The 15667-nt window shown below is 38.1% G+C and overlaps 1 protein-coding gene across 2 annotated transcripts in view; it reads right to left on the bottom strand.

The window, feature by feature from the left end:
* Positions 1–3697: 3697 nt before the first annotated feature.
* Positions 3698–15667, bottom strand: part of st18 (ST18 C2H2C-type zinc finger transcription factor) — a 44589-nt gene continuing 32619 nt past the window's right edge. Inside the window, exons 12-22 of one of the 2 annotated variants that reach the window (XM_088311233.1) lie at positions 14731–14973; positions 13478–13581; positions 11934–11996; positions 10981–11049; positions 10726–10788; positions 9510–9590; positions 6781–7002; positions 6602–6690; positions 6059–6162; positions 5803–5946; positions 3698–5686 (exon numbers count right to left, since the gene is read on the bottom strand). In XM_088311233.1, coding sequence (XP_088167359.1) covers positions 5546–5686; positions 5803–5946; positions 6059–6162; positions 6602–6690; positions 6781–7002; positions 9510–9590; positions 10726–10788; positions 10981–11049; positions 11934–11996; positions 13478–13581; positions 14731–14973 — 1323 coding nt within the window. In that variant the 3' untranslated portion in view covers positions 3698–5545. Of the gene's footprint in view, positions 5687–5802; positions 5950–6058; positions 6163–6601; positions 6691–6780; positions 7003–9509; positions 9591–10725; positions 10789–10980; positions 11050–11933; positions 11997–13477; positions 13582–14730; positions 14974–15667 lie in introns of both variants that reach the window. The other variant, XM_088311232.1, reaches the window with a different exon arrangement.

Below are 15667 nucleotides of genomic sequence, written 5' to 3'. Positions count from 1 at the left end.
AATCAGGTGTTGCCTTCAGCGACTGTCAAAGATTTCCTCGCACAAATGATCTGTCTATTGAGTCTGACAAGCATCCCAGTTAATATGAATACATTTGATACGACTGATAAGACAATAATAGGACAAAGTCAAAGTATATTGTGGATGAACCACCCAGTCACAACGTGACTAGACACAGCCATCCGACTGCGAGCAACCACCACCATTAGACACCACAAACTGGCGGCCATTTTAGTCCTCCAAGGGCCATACTAATAGTTATATAACTAACTAATAGTATAGTTAAATGACTCAATAAAAACGAACTAAATTTACGTGATGAGGCTTATCAATATCATTAGCTAGCATACTCGTCTCAGTAGCATGCTAGCATAAATTTACCGCCATCACACTTGGGCAAACTTGGAGCTGATTAAACACATTTTTTGGGCTTTTACACACACTAAAAGAGTAACGTGAATGCCGATCACACCATCTGTTAGTAGCTGCGTTATTCTTTAATAATATTTTCCCATGGCAAAGAAGATGATGACTTGTTTAAAAGATTCTAACAATAGTCCATCACTTTTATTCCACATAAAGGAAATTCACAAGCGTCAGCTCAAAGTTGATTTTTGAGCCCATTAGGGTCATCATCAGCATTTATTGTGTGAAGGCACAACGTCATCATTTGTCACACTTAATGTGCTTTGTGCGGTTAACGGACGACTTCTACTCGGAGCTTGTCCCATTAAGGTGAATCATTTGTTTACTTTCTCTCGTTTGGCAAATTAAATACTCAACATTTTTTTTTTTAACGGCATAATTACATTACAATGCAAAATCAAATAGGTTGCTGATTAGGGTTCATCCCATTTCTGTACATTTTGCGAAATAAATGTCTTACTTGACCGCACCCGCGTTATGGCACAACGCCGACGGGCAACGCTTTCTGCTCACTGGCATGCAAACAGGAGTTCAGAACATTCAGAGTATTTGTTCAGAGAGTCACAAGTCCCGCTCGGAGTCAATCGAATAAGCGTAGACGTGTAAAATTTTTCATATTTGGAATACTTACCCCGTAGTTGACTGCGGCGCTGAGCTTGATGTAAACTTGAGCAGTGAACAGAACACCGGCGAGCTTTGTCAGGCCAATAAGTTGGTTTCTCGCTGTAAGTCAAGCGCACGCCCACACACGCAGGCCTCATATAACCTAAAGGATGACACGGGCCTCTGTGACAACACAGAATAACTCATGTTCTGTGACGTCATCATCAGAAGACCCAACTCAATTTTTTTGATGGTTTGATATTTAGGGACAATTTAATTGATCTGTTTCGGGTGAAACTGCCGCCATCATAAAAAATTATTAAATAAAAAAATAAAAAAATAAAAAAACATGATTTAGAGAACAGGCAATAGTTTAAGTCTCATTTAGTTAACGGCTGTTATAAAAAGTCCAATAAATTAAAATCTACTGAAGTTTTCTTGTTGAGAAAGAAGCCAAGCATTTATTGCTTGCAACTGAAGTCTTAAAAAAAAGATTTACTGCTGCATTTTTCTGAATACTACTGGTGCTGGATTCAGGGCAGCACGGTGAAACGATCTCGTTCCTGTGCGGCCTCGAAATCAGGGGTGTCCTCCGAGGGCCACGTACAAAAAAAAAAAGTACTGCTTTGATTTTTTTCTTTTTTTTGGGGTACTTTAATTTATCAACACAACAAAATCAGTCTTCTTATGTCAAGTTATTTATGTATTAGTGTTTTTTGAAAACGTTCTTCCTGAACAGCGTTCTACAAAGCAAATGGTTTGATATTTTTTAAGATTTTCTGCCCTTGCACTGAACGGCAGCCGAATCCAATCTCGAGATTCACAAAAACATCACAGGGACAATTTGTCGTAAGATGACCCATTTTTAAAGCAGCTCATTGGGAATCATTCACGTGATATATTCACCATTTGAACCTTGACACGGAACACAAAGTGAAGGAAAGCATTTTTTGATTGGAATAATTGATTTTCTTTAGTCTACGCATTTTTATGAACACAACAGTTTTTATACCAGTTAAGTGGTAAATAGTTAATTTGCATCTTTGGAAACGCTCTACAATGCATAAAACAAATTTATTCAAATGTCATTTTTAGTATATGCTATGGGCCGCTTAAAAGTGGATGGTGGGCCACAAATGGCCCACGCACCACAGTGTGGACACCCCCCTGCTCCTATTTGTCCAATGAATGTGCGTGTGAACGCTTGTTTGAGTTTGTGCCAAAGAAAAAGCGAATCAAACATCTGGTGTTGACCCTGTGAGGGACAGTATACAATTTTATTTCTTAAAATTTTATTTGGATTCTTCATTTTGTCTGCTTCAATATGCCTTGTAAAAAAAATTGTATTTTGTGATGTTTGATTGGTTACGCTTTCCTTCATAATTGCAGATTTGAAGTTGAAATCATCTGCGAAGAAAATGTTTATTTTAAGAGTCGATTTACAGGGTGTGTTTTGTATTTGGAGGACCACAAAAAAAAAAAAAACACTTTTAGCGCCCAAGGGAACAAATACCTTCACACTTTGTTCTTTTCAACATGTGATAAACTAGTGCAGGAAAAGGTATGTGAACCCTTGTTGAATTAATTGCATAAATTGCTCTTAATAATCAAGTTTCCACGCTTTTGATAAACACACCATGTGACGGTCTCAGTTAACTTAAAGTTCCCTTAAAAAAATAAAATAAAATAAAAACACCAATTTTGAGTTTTCTACAGCTCAAGAAGCATTGCCTAAAATGAACTATGGCTCGCAGGAAAAAAAAAAAACACTCAGCGGATGTAAAATTGTTTACTAACACGAAGCTCGAAAGAGTCCCAAAGTATTTCTAACTGCCTTGGGAAGACTCATTTGCTCGAAATTGAGGAAGTTCAGCATTGTTGCTGCTCTCGAGGTGAAAAAAAAAATCCTCGAGTGTGGGCTGAAAACCTACAGAAATATCTCTACTACGACATGAAAGAGAATGGATGTCACGGATAAAGCCACTGCCCCCCTAAAAAATAATAATAATGATAACAATAAAAAAAAAACTAACAAAAAATCCCTTGGATTTTACATAGTGCTGCAGACATTTTTTTTGTGGATAGATCAAACCAAAGTTCAATTGTCTGGAAGGAGCACACAATGACATGTGTGGTGAAAAAACAATAAATTTAACAGACCACCATCAAAGCCTCAGCCCATCTGTGAAGTACGGACGCATTGCTGTCATTGGCGGAAAAACAAATTATTTTGCTTTTCAGTATCGAAATTTATTTTTTGTTTTTTAACCACGTAAAGCACAGTGAGTTACCTTGCATATGAAATGTGACATATCGTCTTTAATTCTCTTTTTACGTGACATGTCTGTGCCGCCCTTCAGGTTTCGCAGTGATGGCCCACTTCTGGCTGTAATGCTTCCTTGTGACCACCAGGGGCTGCTAACACACAAGGTAACGCGCAAAAGTTGAATGGAGGCGACTAGACTCGGTTGAAGACACGTCTCCAAAGTCTTCTTTCGCCCCAAATCTTCAGTGAGGCACAGTTCCTCCTTGCAGAGGGCGTGGTCACCGCTCACATGGGGTTGTTGAATAGAAGAGTTTCAAACTTGATGCTCCTCTCATATTAAAAAAAAGAAAATCCTGGAGAAGTTGAAGAGCACACACTGACAAAAAGAAAAAAAAAACTAAACAGTTTGAAAAGTTTATTTCTACCATACACAAACTGTACAACACAGCGCATATCTTTGTGTGTGTGTGTGTGTGCGTGTGTGTGTAAATTATGAAATCATAAAAGTACGTTTGAATGTACAAACTACTTCAACGGAAAATTAAAAGCAGTACGTCATCATGTCCAATAAGAAAAATGAAGAAAAAAAATACAATACAATCTCATATCATACTAATAATAATAATCGTTCCACGAAAAAGAAGCGTTTCACATTACAAAACATCAAATACTAACAGGAAGATTGTAGTGGGGATAAATAAATATTATTCACAGAACTTCCTGAGCAAACAATGCGTGTGGTAAGGAATTAAATATAAGAAAATATAAATAAAGGATAACATTTGAGGATTACATTTTTTTTTAGGATTATTTTTGAAAAGATTATTTGGATAAAATAGGAGCGGTGCTGGGATAATTTGGCTCTTGCTTTTTTTAATTTTTCATGGCAATAGTAAGCTTGGCTACATGTTGACAGAAATGAAATGTGCATTGCTGTTTGAGGGCGATCAGAATTGAGAGCAAAAAAAAAATATCAAGATTTAATGCAGGGCTGGTAAACCTTTTCAGTTTTTCTAACAAGGGCCAAAGTAAATTTGTGGAAAAAGGATGCAAAATGTATCAATATTATGATGTAAGCTATCATGAACATGTGTGGGGGTGAATTAAAACTTCCAATATCATGACACACAATCCCCTGCTTCAAATTAAAGTAATATTCAATTATAAAAGTGCAAAGATTTATCAACATGGTCACATTATTTTATACTTTTTTTTGGTAATATCATGAAAATAAAACGTAAATTGGCTTTTTTTTTTGCTTTTTTTTTTTTAAAGTCGCTACCATTCAAATCTGCCCCAAGCGATACCAAGTGTTTTAAGTAAGAAGTTTTAAGGCTTTTTGAAGCACTTGAAAAGAAAAAAAAGGAGTCCATCTTGTGTTTGCTTTGATCTCACAATGCTTGCAAAAAAAAACAAAAACCCCCCAAAAAAACAGGATCAAATCATAAATAATTTTCTGTCTCTGTCTTGCAATCAGCTACCGAGATATAGAAACAGTCATCAGGAACGTCGGTCCTCCTATTACGAAAATAATTGTACCGTGCGAATAAATGAGACACCATCCACGTAATACTGCCCTAGCACAAAAAACAAAACTTTTTTTTTTGTTGTTTTTGTTTTGTTTTAAACGGATCCATATACATTTAGGCACGTACGACATGCACACCTCAAGTGTGTGTGTGCACAGAAGAAGGCAGTTTTATAATAACTATATTTGATAGAAATGGAAAAAGTGGATTTTTTTTTTTGATGCTTAAATTTAAATAAAGAACCTAAAAATAAAAAGATACAGTACAGTGGCATTGCAGTGTTGTCACAAAATCTAGCATACATTCACATTCCAATATAGAAAGCAAAAGCTTCATAAAAATAGGTTCACTTTTGGTGTACTAGTACTTTTTTTTTTTTTTTTTTTCCAGGGACAGCTAACTGGAATACACGTGCGCCACAGAATTGGAATGTTTTTCTTTTTTTTTGGACTTCTTAATCATTTACAACTCTAGAAATAAATACACATAAATTAAATGATAATAATAATAAATACAGCGATGGGCAAATAGGATATCAATAATCATGGATAATAATAATAAATAAATAGCCGTCATCAAAGAAAAAAAGCAAGTGCAAGAGGAGTGGAAAATCTCAGCGGGATCAAAGAAAGCAAAGTGAAAAGCAGTACAAACGTGGCCGTCGCTCAAAGCGGCCTTTGACATTGATGTGTGGCACGGCACGTGCGCCCGCCAGCAAAGCTCAAACGTGGATACCTTTGATGGCCTTCTTGATGTTGTCCAGCAGGGCCTTGCACTCGGGCGAATACTCGCGCTGCGACTTGTTGTACATGTCCGTCAGCGTGTTCACGTAGGCTTCGAAGTTGTGCTCGCTGATGGGCCCCTGCGCCGCCACCCCCAACCACGCCCCCCCCCAAAAAACAAAAAACAAAAAGAAAAAAAAACGGTTAGGATTGAAGGAAATGCAACGCGCAGGTGTGGAAATTTTGCATTTTGCACCATTTGAGGCAGCTGGATGTCGGTGAGGCTGCTGATGAGCGCTTGGCTGAGGCGAGCCAACTCCTTGAGGAGGCCGTCGTTGTGCTGCTCCATCATCTTGTTCTCCTCCTCGATGCTTTTCAGGTTGCATTCCATCGACGAGATCTGCTTTCGGTGACGAAAACAAAAAAAAAACAAAACGACCCAAGCAGAACAGTTCAATTTAACAAAGACTGCGATCCGCTTTTCCACTCGACGCGAAGGAGTTGATGCTTACCTGCGTTTGCAGCTGCTTCAGATCCGCTTCCATTTGCATGTTGGATCCGTTGAGTTCCTCAATGTCGTGCTCCAAAAGTGGACCATCCTCTTTGCTTTCAATGCCTGCAAGTGGCACATTTTTAATTGGTGGAAAAAAAATCAGCATCACAATATTGTTGGCTGGAATAATTACGCATATGAACAAAATTTAAAGTAACATTCTCTTTATTCGTCGACGGGCACATGTGTGAAATCTTGATTTTCGTACTCGGGCAAGTCGAATTTTGTGCGTTTTTAGAATTCTGCTTTTCTTCTGCAATTGGAGCGCCGCGATACAATCAAGTCGACTGTGTTCACGCCCACAACGGCGCAAACGGTCATTTCTAACTACACCCGCCTACGAAAGTGCCGAAAAGAAATAAAACTCCGCCCAAATGCAGTTTGACGGCACTTTGCACCAGACTTACAGCAGGGCTTCTCAATTATTTTCTGTTATGCCCCCCCCCACCCTAGCAAGAAGGAAAAACAATTTGTCCCAAAAAAAATATATATATAAACGTACCACTGCTGGCCTTCAGTTTGATGGTCATCATCTCCTCTTCCGAGTGCTTTTTCTTGATACTTTGTGCATTCAGCGGGCATCCTGACAAGCTTTAGTTTTTTTTTTTTCATTCAAGACAGGACTATTTAGCATGAAATATGGATCGGTATGAAATTGCGACGCGCCGGTTGGCTTTTTACCTTCTGTGTGTGGCAAAGACGTTGTTGGCGTGGCCGAGGCCGTTGCAGCCGGGCAGAGGGCAGTGAGGCAACTCCTGCTTGTTGCTCTTCCAGGCGAAGGGCAGCCCGTTGAGGGAGGCCTCCTTCTGTCTCCTGGCGGCCAGCGGACAACTGCTGGCGCTGCGGTGGGACGTGTACTTCCCCGTTATGTGGCCCTGGCCCTCGCAGCCAAACACCGGACATCTGATGGAGACACGGACAAAAAAAAAAATCAGACATGTGACATTTAGTCTGCTTCCTTCCACGTTGTAAAAACAAGTACGTCGCATGCACTGCAATAAATTCATCATTAGATCAAGAAAAAAAAAACATTATAAATGCATATTTGGATTTTTTAAATTAATTATTATTATTTTTTTTATAATTCAAGTGGAATTTATAAACAAAAATTTCACAAGAATAAGGTTCATTGAATTTTACTCGGGGGAAGGTGACGCTTTAGTAATGCTAGCGGCAAAATGATTTAAGATTATAATTTCACAAAAAAAAAGAATAAAAATGTAGTACTGTCTGATTATGAGAAAATTTAATTTGACATGAAAAAAATCATATTATTAATGTAACACGAAAAAAAGCATTTATTCTAGAAGCAAAAACGACATTTGTAATAATATGCAAATAAAGGCCTATCTGAGGAAATCAGCTGCAAATGTTTAAAGAATGAATTGATAATATGATGTCATATCAAAAGAAAACTGAATTTTTGTCCAGAACCAGAAAAAAAAAACAAACAGTTAACAACAGCTTTTTTCTTTGGGTCAGTTTTTTTAATTTACGTGAAAAAAAATCCAATATATGCATAAGAGGTGAGATAAGATGCATTTTGTGGCCGCCCAGTGTATGAGTCCCAAAAAAAAAAAAAAATCCCACAATAACAAAAATCTTAGCATATTTTTATATATTGGAGCAAAACGCAGTCTGAGATCATTAAAACAATCTCTTTCAATAACTGGACCGGAAGATCTGTTGACCATTAAATTGATTAATCCAGCCAAATGCTGATTAAAAAAAAAAAAAAAAAAAGAAGAAGTGGCCAAAACTGGAAATGGACTCAAATAATCGCATTAAGTGCAAGTAACTAATCCACGCTGAACTTTAATGGGAGCGCGCCGACGGGAATTTCATCACGAGTTGCTTTTGCAGGGTTGAAATGTCGATGTTGTTGTTTTGTTACATGTCACCGTGTAGGTCAGTAATGGGGTGACGTGAATTAGAGAAATTGTCCGCCCCCCCCCCATGCCGAAGCGTGTCCCCTTTTTCTATTATCGATAAACGGGATCGGTCAGGTGCAAAATAACGTTGCAACAGCCAGACCAAAAACATATCACGCTAACATTTTAAGGAGAAGGCTGGAATTTTAACGGGGAAAAAAGTTGTAAACTTGCCAACATAAAGTAATACAATAGAATTTTTTTTTCACAAGAATTTTATTGCAATATTATGAGGAATATATTGTTATAATGCACATTTTTACAAAAATATTGTATTTATGAATGTTGAAAAATTGGTGATTTTACAAGAATAAAGTCATATGAAGGACAAAAGAGATTAAAATATTTAAAAAAAAATAAATACATTAAAGACTAGGGCGGCAATATTATGAGACTAAAAATGTCATTGTACATGTCTTTTGATTTTGAAAAGATGAATAATTTAAGGAGAACGTTTTTAGGACAATAAATTCACAATGTTGACAGAATCTTGTTTGAAAAGAAAGAAAGTCAAAATGTTGTTACTCAACAATTTTGACATTTCTTCAAGAACAAGATGCATGGAATTTTTACGAGGAAAAAACCTGTAAGACGGAGACGAGGGAAATTAAGTTTCCATGATAATATTTAGACAATAAAAATGTAACTGTAGAAGAAAACAGAAAAAATAAATATTATCATAATATTATAATAATATAATTTTTGGGCTCATGAGAATAAAGTTGTAATATTCAGAGAATAAAAGTCATTTCAGGTATTAATAATATAATAAGGATTCCGGACATTTTTTTTTTTTTTTGCCGCTTCTGCGGCAGCTGAGCCAACTTCACAACAGGCAGCAATTTTGCCAAATAGAGGCCGCATGCTTTACTTTCCAAACTACCAACGAGAATTACAGTGTATTTAACCAAACACAGGTAGCCACGCCATCTGCGCATCCGCCATCGGCCGGGCATCAGCCCCCCCCCCCGCCCTTCCTCTCTTAATGTGTATGAGATCCATACCCGTTTAATGCCTATAAGCTGATGCATTAGTAATTAAAAAGACCAAAAATCAGTGTCCAGATGTACACGTCCACAAAGGCTCACGTGTCAATTACATTATTGTTTTGGATGACGAGGCCGCCGGCGACGTTTTCTTCACATAATTACAAAGAAAGCACTCAAAGCGAGAGGGAGAGAGAGCAAGGGAGAGAGAGAGAGAGAGAGAGAGAGAGAGAGAGAGTGATAAGCCTGATATTCGCTTTCAAATCCCACAAAACACATCACAGCGTACTAATCCTAGGAAAGTAATTCACTAATGTGAGCACAAAAGCTACTGATTTCCTTTGTGCAACTTGATGGCCTGCAGGTATAGGAAGGCTGCAAAAAAAAAACAAAAAAAAAAAACAAACAAAACAGCGTGACGCTTTTTTTTTTTTTTTCCTCGATTTTGCGACAGCCAGCAAAACAAGAGCGACTAAAGAGAGAAATGTCTTACTTAAGCTCTTGCTCATCTTTGTCCTCCTTGCTCGGGGTGAGCTTCAAACCTCCTTTTCTGGCACGTGGACATCCTGACAAGCTGTGAAGGAAGAACAGCACAGCACATTTGAGCATTTAAAGGCGACATATTAGAGGAAATGCTACTATTTAATGGCTTTGATGCAAACACTCGGGTCTGACGAGTGTCTGAACAATTCATAAAGTGTGAAATTAAACAATTATTTGTTGATAACGCCCTATTTCAGATTTTTTTTATTTTTTTCAATTTATACTCATTTCCATAAAAACCACCCCCACAGTGAGCTTCATGATCATCGAGGCCGAGTGAATATCCAGAGCCCCTTTCAAGCGACAGCCGGACTACAGTATATATATATATATATATATATATATATATATATATATATTTTTTTTTTTTTTTTTTTTTTTTTCATTATTATTTTTTTTATTTTATTATTACCATTATTCTTAAATTTATTAATTACTTTTTTATAAGTCGGACAATTTTTTGCAGATTTTTTAAAAGAGCCGATTAATCGTTTGGGCCCTAATCATCTCCTGTCAATTGTTTGGAGAATTGGAAAACTCCACCAGCCACCAGTGAGTTAGGCAACAATTTTAGGAGCAAAATGTAACTTGCAAGAATATATTGCAAGATTCCAAAAGTAAAATAGATAAGAAAACAATGAATGTTATAAATTTGAGAATATATTGGTCATTTTTGTGGTAATATGACAAAAAAAAAAGTCTTAATTAATCATTGTAAGACCAAGTTGAAATTTCACAATTATTTTAGAAGATAAATAAACTGAAAAATGACGTCCTGTCATTCTTCTCATCCCGACAATAAATTAAGACCGTTGCGTTTACGTGTTATAATAATGCCTTTATTAGTCCCACAATGGGGAAATTCGAGATTCGAACCCAGGCCTCCTGGGGAGACTGGGTCCTGAACGCGGCGCCTTAGACCACTCAGCCATCCTGTGTTCATGCCAATGTTGCCTTCTCGTAACATTCCGACTATTTGGTTATAAGACGTCTCCGTCGAATAAATCAATTAAATAAAAAAAAAAAAAAAAAAAAGTGAAATGTAAAAAGTACAGCGTGTTTGCGGCCCGGAGTGAGACTTTCACCATCTGCTCTGATGTCACGCATCTGACAAATGTGTTTTGCGGTTGCCATGCGTGTTCCCGCCGCCCCTCAGCCACGGCTACCTTCTGTGCGACGCGTAGTTCCCCGTCACGTGTCCCGATCCATCACAACCAGGTGTTGGGCACCTGCACAGCCGAGACACACATCACGCTCATCATGCAAATTGCCGCCCCCCGCCCCCCCCCCCCAAAAAAAATAAAATTCTCGCTTAAGTACGTGGAAATAGGCATGGGTGGAGCAGAAGCAGCTTGCTGTGAGGTGTCAAATCCTCCGACAACAGCAGCAAGAACAACAATGGCCACGTTTGAAATACGTACTTGAGTTCCTGAGAGTTGGCTGCCATCAGCGACTTGAGTGTCTTGTCAGCCAGGGGACATCCAGACACGCTGCGGTGAGGATAAAGAGCTAACAGTCATCTCAGTGCACTCTTTGATCACAACGCCGCTTTAAAGCATCTTAAAACGCACGCACATGCTTTTATTTGTTGGTAAATATTTACAAAGCGCTTGTATTTGGGGATTTTTTTTTTTTTATTTTTTAATCAACTCTGCCACAGTCGGATAAACTTGTTTCCGTTGGCCCAAGTTGTTTTAAATGCATCTACGGCAATGAGGATGAGAAAGGTTTCTTTTTAATTGACTAAAAGTCAGAAGTTGCCATTTTGACTTTACATTTTTGGGGGGAGGAAAAAGGAAAAAAAATGGACAAAGTCATGGGAGTCAGACGCGATTTACGGAAAGAGATTCATGTAAATATAGTCGTGTAGCAAGAAACGTCACCATTTTAACATTTCATGAGTTGTAATTCTACAGGAACAAAGTTGAGTAAAAACTAAAAAAAAAATTGAGAAAAAAAAAAAAAAAAATAGGCAAATAAAAATACGGAAATAGTTGTCGTTTTACGTAAATATAGCAAGAAAAGTCACAATTTTACGAAAATGACGTAAGTTGCAATCTGACAGGAACAAAGTTGTCTGTTTGATTGAAAAGTAAAAAAACAAAAAATCTGATTTTATAAATTGTAATTCAACAGCAACAAAGTTGTTTGAGTAAAAAGGGGAAAAAAATTGGAGGAAAATGAAAAAATGGACAAATAATGTCAAGCTAGTCAAAGGTAAATTTGGTAAATTTGTTTACGTAGCTTTACGTGACTTTTACTGAATAAAACTTTTATTTTTTTGCCACATCCTCTTGAACATTTGAACAAAGTGATCCGGTGTCTCATGCTAGATGGCGGCCGATGCTAATGAGAGAGTGATTAATTACGCTACCTCCGATGCGATGCATAATTCCCCGTCACGTGGCCGCTGCCGTCACAGCCCGGGGTCGGACAGCTGCGGGAGGGCACACAACATTTCATACACAGATTAGGACGACTTCCCATGGGGGCATTACCGCGGAGGAAGAGGAAGAGGAAGAGGAGCAGGTTGGTGGAGTCAGGTGAGGTTAGTACATTTAGTAAGAAATGCCTCATGTTTGTTTAATGACGTCCGCTAGTGTCAGTGAGCTTCCAAAACTAGAGCGTCCTACTGACGCTGGTCACGGCTCTGCAGAGCATGCACTCCAACTAGCAGAGGCAAAAAAAAAAAATGAAACAAAACAAAACTCACTTTTCAAAGTGACACATGTCCTCTCAGGCCACATGAACCTGCGGACATACCAGTTACAACGTGATGCACACAAGGCCCTGCTCGCTCCGCCGCCGTTTGCCTCGCGACATTTTAGGAGGACATTTCGACCGTACGTTTTACCAGAGTGAAATGTTCAGAAGGTTGGTGGAGGGGGAAAAAAAAGTTGTAAGTAGTTGGCTCGGGTGGCAACCAATCACGGCTCGCTTGTTTTGGGGGTTTGGTCATGTGACTGAGCAAGCTGAGCCCTCAGGCACTATGATGTCATTTTCGGTCAATTGTGAGCGGCAAAATGGCGCAGAAGGAGAAAATGGAAGGGAAAGTGGCAATATTATTGTAAAGACATTTTTGGGATTTCTGAAAGAATAAAATTATAATATGAAAAGTTATAACATTATTATTACATGAACAAAGTCATAATAACGCAAGAAAAAAATGTAAAAGTAAAATCTATCCTATTAAAGAAAAACTTAGCAAGAATAATTATTTGATATTAATATTTTAAATAATATATATTTTTTATTATGACAAATAAAATATTTAATATTTATATTTTTAGTGTCTAAAGTTAGCAGAATTACGTGTTGGTGGCGGTGGGGCGTCGAGTTGCATATTTTTGCAGATTATATATGGCAGTTGTAATATTGCAACTAAAAAGAATTACGTCGTAAATTTATGAAAATCAACTTGGAATGAGAAAAAAAAAAGGTAGATTTCGGAATGTTGAGTTTTAATAAAATCAAAGATTTTCAATTTTAGAAAAAGTAACAATATCACAAAAAGGTGAAGAAAATCATAATATTTTCAAGAAAAAATTTTTTTTTTCTTTGGTGAGTTCCCCTTTAAATCCTAACTTTATTTGAATTGTCTTTACTTGATGCTCCAAATTGTCACCAAAGGTTTGGGCTCATCTAATTTTAGTATGCTAAGCGCATGTGCGCTGCTATAAATTCCTGCACTGATTGCATCATTGTGACCGCCTAGAAAAATAAATAAATAAATAAAGTAAAAAAAAAAAAAGATTCTTGAAAGAAAAGCTGACAGTGGCCTCCAACTTTTTGCCCGGCACCGTATCCAAATGCATCTGTCTGTCGACTTGGGAAGTCACCTATTTATTGCCCGCCACCATCTGTCAGATAAGCTCACGTCGGGCCCGGCGGCTCTGTCGAGCAACGTTGTTTGCGTACCTTAGAAGCTCTTTCTTGGCCTCTCGTAGGAGCATCTTGGCCTTCATCATGCCCGCCTCGCCTTGGTAGTGCTGCTCCTCCAAGCTGACTTGATCAAACTCCTCCTGCGATCACACAAAAGACAACGTGATATCGGTGTCATTCGGCACTGACCTGATAGTCACTAATTAATCCCCCCCCCCCTTTGACCCCGCCCCTCGGCACTATAATACTCTTAAAAGACAAACCACGAGGTTAGAGTGCAAGGCAAAGAGATTACGCTTTAGGATACTTATACTCCAGCAAACCATACATCCATTTAAAGTCACACTTAATCCACATGATATTTATCATGACGTATGGATCCCCCCCACAAACAACCCCCCCCCCCCCCCGTCCCTCCAGACAGGCGTCACCAGATGTTGTATAGAACGAAAGCAGGTCACATGTGCTCGATATCATCAACAATTGAGTGAAATGAAAAGAAAACAAAAGCTTTAAAGCTCAGCTTAAGAAACATTCAGGCCAATGAGCATGAAAGTTCTTTCGGAAAAGGTTTTGTTTAACTCACGGAACTGAGAACAACAAATATAGACAATATTAGATTTTTGCATTATAGAAAGGCGGATTTTGTAGGATAAAATAAATGTTATGTTATTTATGGGCGAGTTGCAAACCTGCTCAATATTTTTAAAAACAAACAAAACTTGCAAAAAAAAAAAAAAAAAAAAGTCCATTCATGGATGGCACAAAATTGCTGAACAAGAAACCAACATTTAGTGCATGAACTCATTTTGAACATTTTTTAACAAAAGTCAAGCCAGTCAAAATTTAAAAATTAAATTATCGTTCCAAATCCAGCCCAAAAATATTCCGCCTACTCACGTTGTTGTACAGAGCAATATAAGACATGTCCGCCATCTGGTGGTGATTGGTCATATTACAACTTAAAACTACAGTCGGCCCTGCATGGTCATAGTTTGGCGCCTGCAGATTTGCACATTCACCCATTTTATTTCATTTTTTTTCTCAGTAACTTTTCACATGTTGGCTCCACCCTTTTTTTTCCTGAAAGTGATTTTTTTTTTATGGAAAATGTATTTCGTTTAAGGATTTTTTTTTTGAGTTTGGGAACCCCGCCCCAAGAAAGAAATAAATCAGGTGAATACATTTTCCCCAAAATCTTTGTAATTTGAAGCGAGAAACGATTCGACACTTATAAAGAATGCCATTTATTTTTTGAAGTTTTGCCTTAATGATCGTTTTGAATTTACCTCATTGTCATGTAAGACGTGCGCTTGACTGAAGTCGACGGGGACGGGGCTGTCCCAGCTGTCCCTGTCGCACAGCTGACGGTAGAAGGCGGGGCTTATCAGCACGCTGCCGCCGCAGCCTTTGGCCGCCGCCTGCTCCGAATGCGCGTGCTCATCCGAAGGCGCTTTGGAATGGACGCTCTCCTTACTTTTCTTCATGCTCAGGTCCAAGGTGCCGTTTTCATCCACCTCTATATGCATGTCCTGCGGGAAGAGAATCAAAAATAAAGAAATAAATAAAATACATGAATAGAGCACACACACACACGATAATATTAATAATAATAATAATAATGTGCGTGTGTGTGTTTACATTGACAGCTGTGTGAATGTATTTTCTAGGACACACATCGGATGGGGGGGGTCGTGTGTGTGTGCGTGTGTGTGTTGTGTCCAAATCTAGGTCATCATTATTAAAGCTACAATTAAAAAGCTTTAATTTGACATAAGTTTGACAGATGTGACGCTGTTGTTTTTTGTCGTTGTTTGCGCCGAAAAAGGAGCGCATGAAAATCTTTTGACCGTAAAAGGAAGCAATTATGACGGAGCCAATATCATTTTTTTCTGAAAACAAGAAAACGGAGCCAAATACTAATAATAATTAGTAACAACTTAATTTCAGGGGACAAATTAAATCATCTGCTTCACTAAGGATGTCGCCCATTTTAACAGAGGTGGCCATAATCTTGAGGAGATATTTAACGCAAAAAAAAATATAATAAAGTTTTGAAAATTATTTTTTTTTTTTTGCTAACATATCGATCACATCTTGATGATACGACGCGCCCATTTGTGTTCATGAATTGTCACCGTTTTCCAGGTACCTAAAAGTACGGCAACCGTTGGGGCGCCATATTCGAGCGTGTACCGTACATATGCAAATATGTTGTCGCATATA

This window comes from Idiotropiscis lumnitzeri, chromosome 12 (genome assembly GCF_059441095.1).
Source record: "Idiotropiscis lumnitzeri isolate Australia: NSW breed Sydney's pygmy pipehorse chromosome 12, RoL_Ilum_1.0, whole genome shotgun sequence".
NCBI lineage: Eukaryota > Metazoa > Chordata > Actinopteri > Syngnathiformes > Syngnathidae > Idiotropiscis > Idiotropiscis lumnitzeri.
Note: the sequence above shows the minus strand (reverse complement) of the source record. Positions and strands in the feature narration are given on the sequence as shown.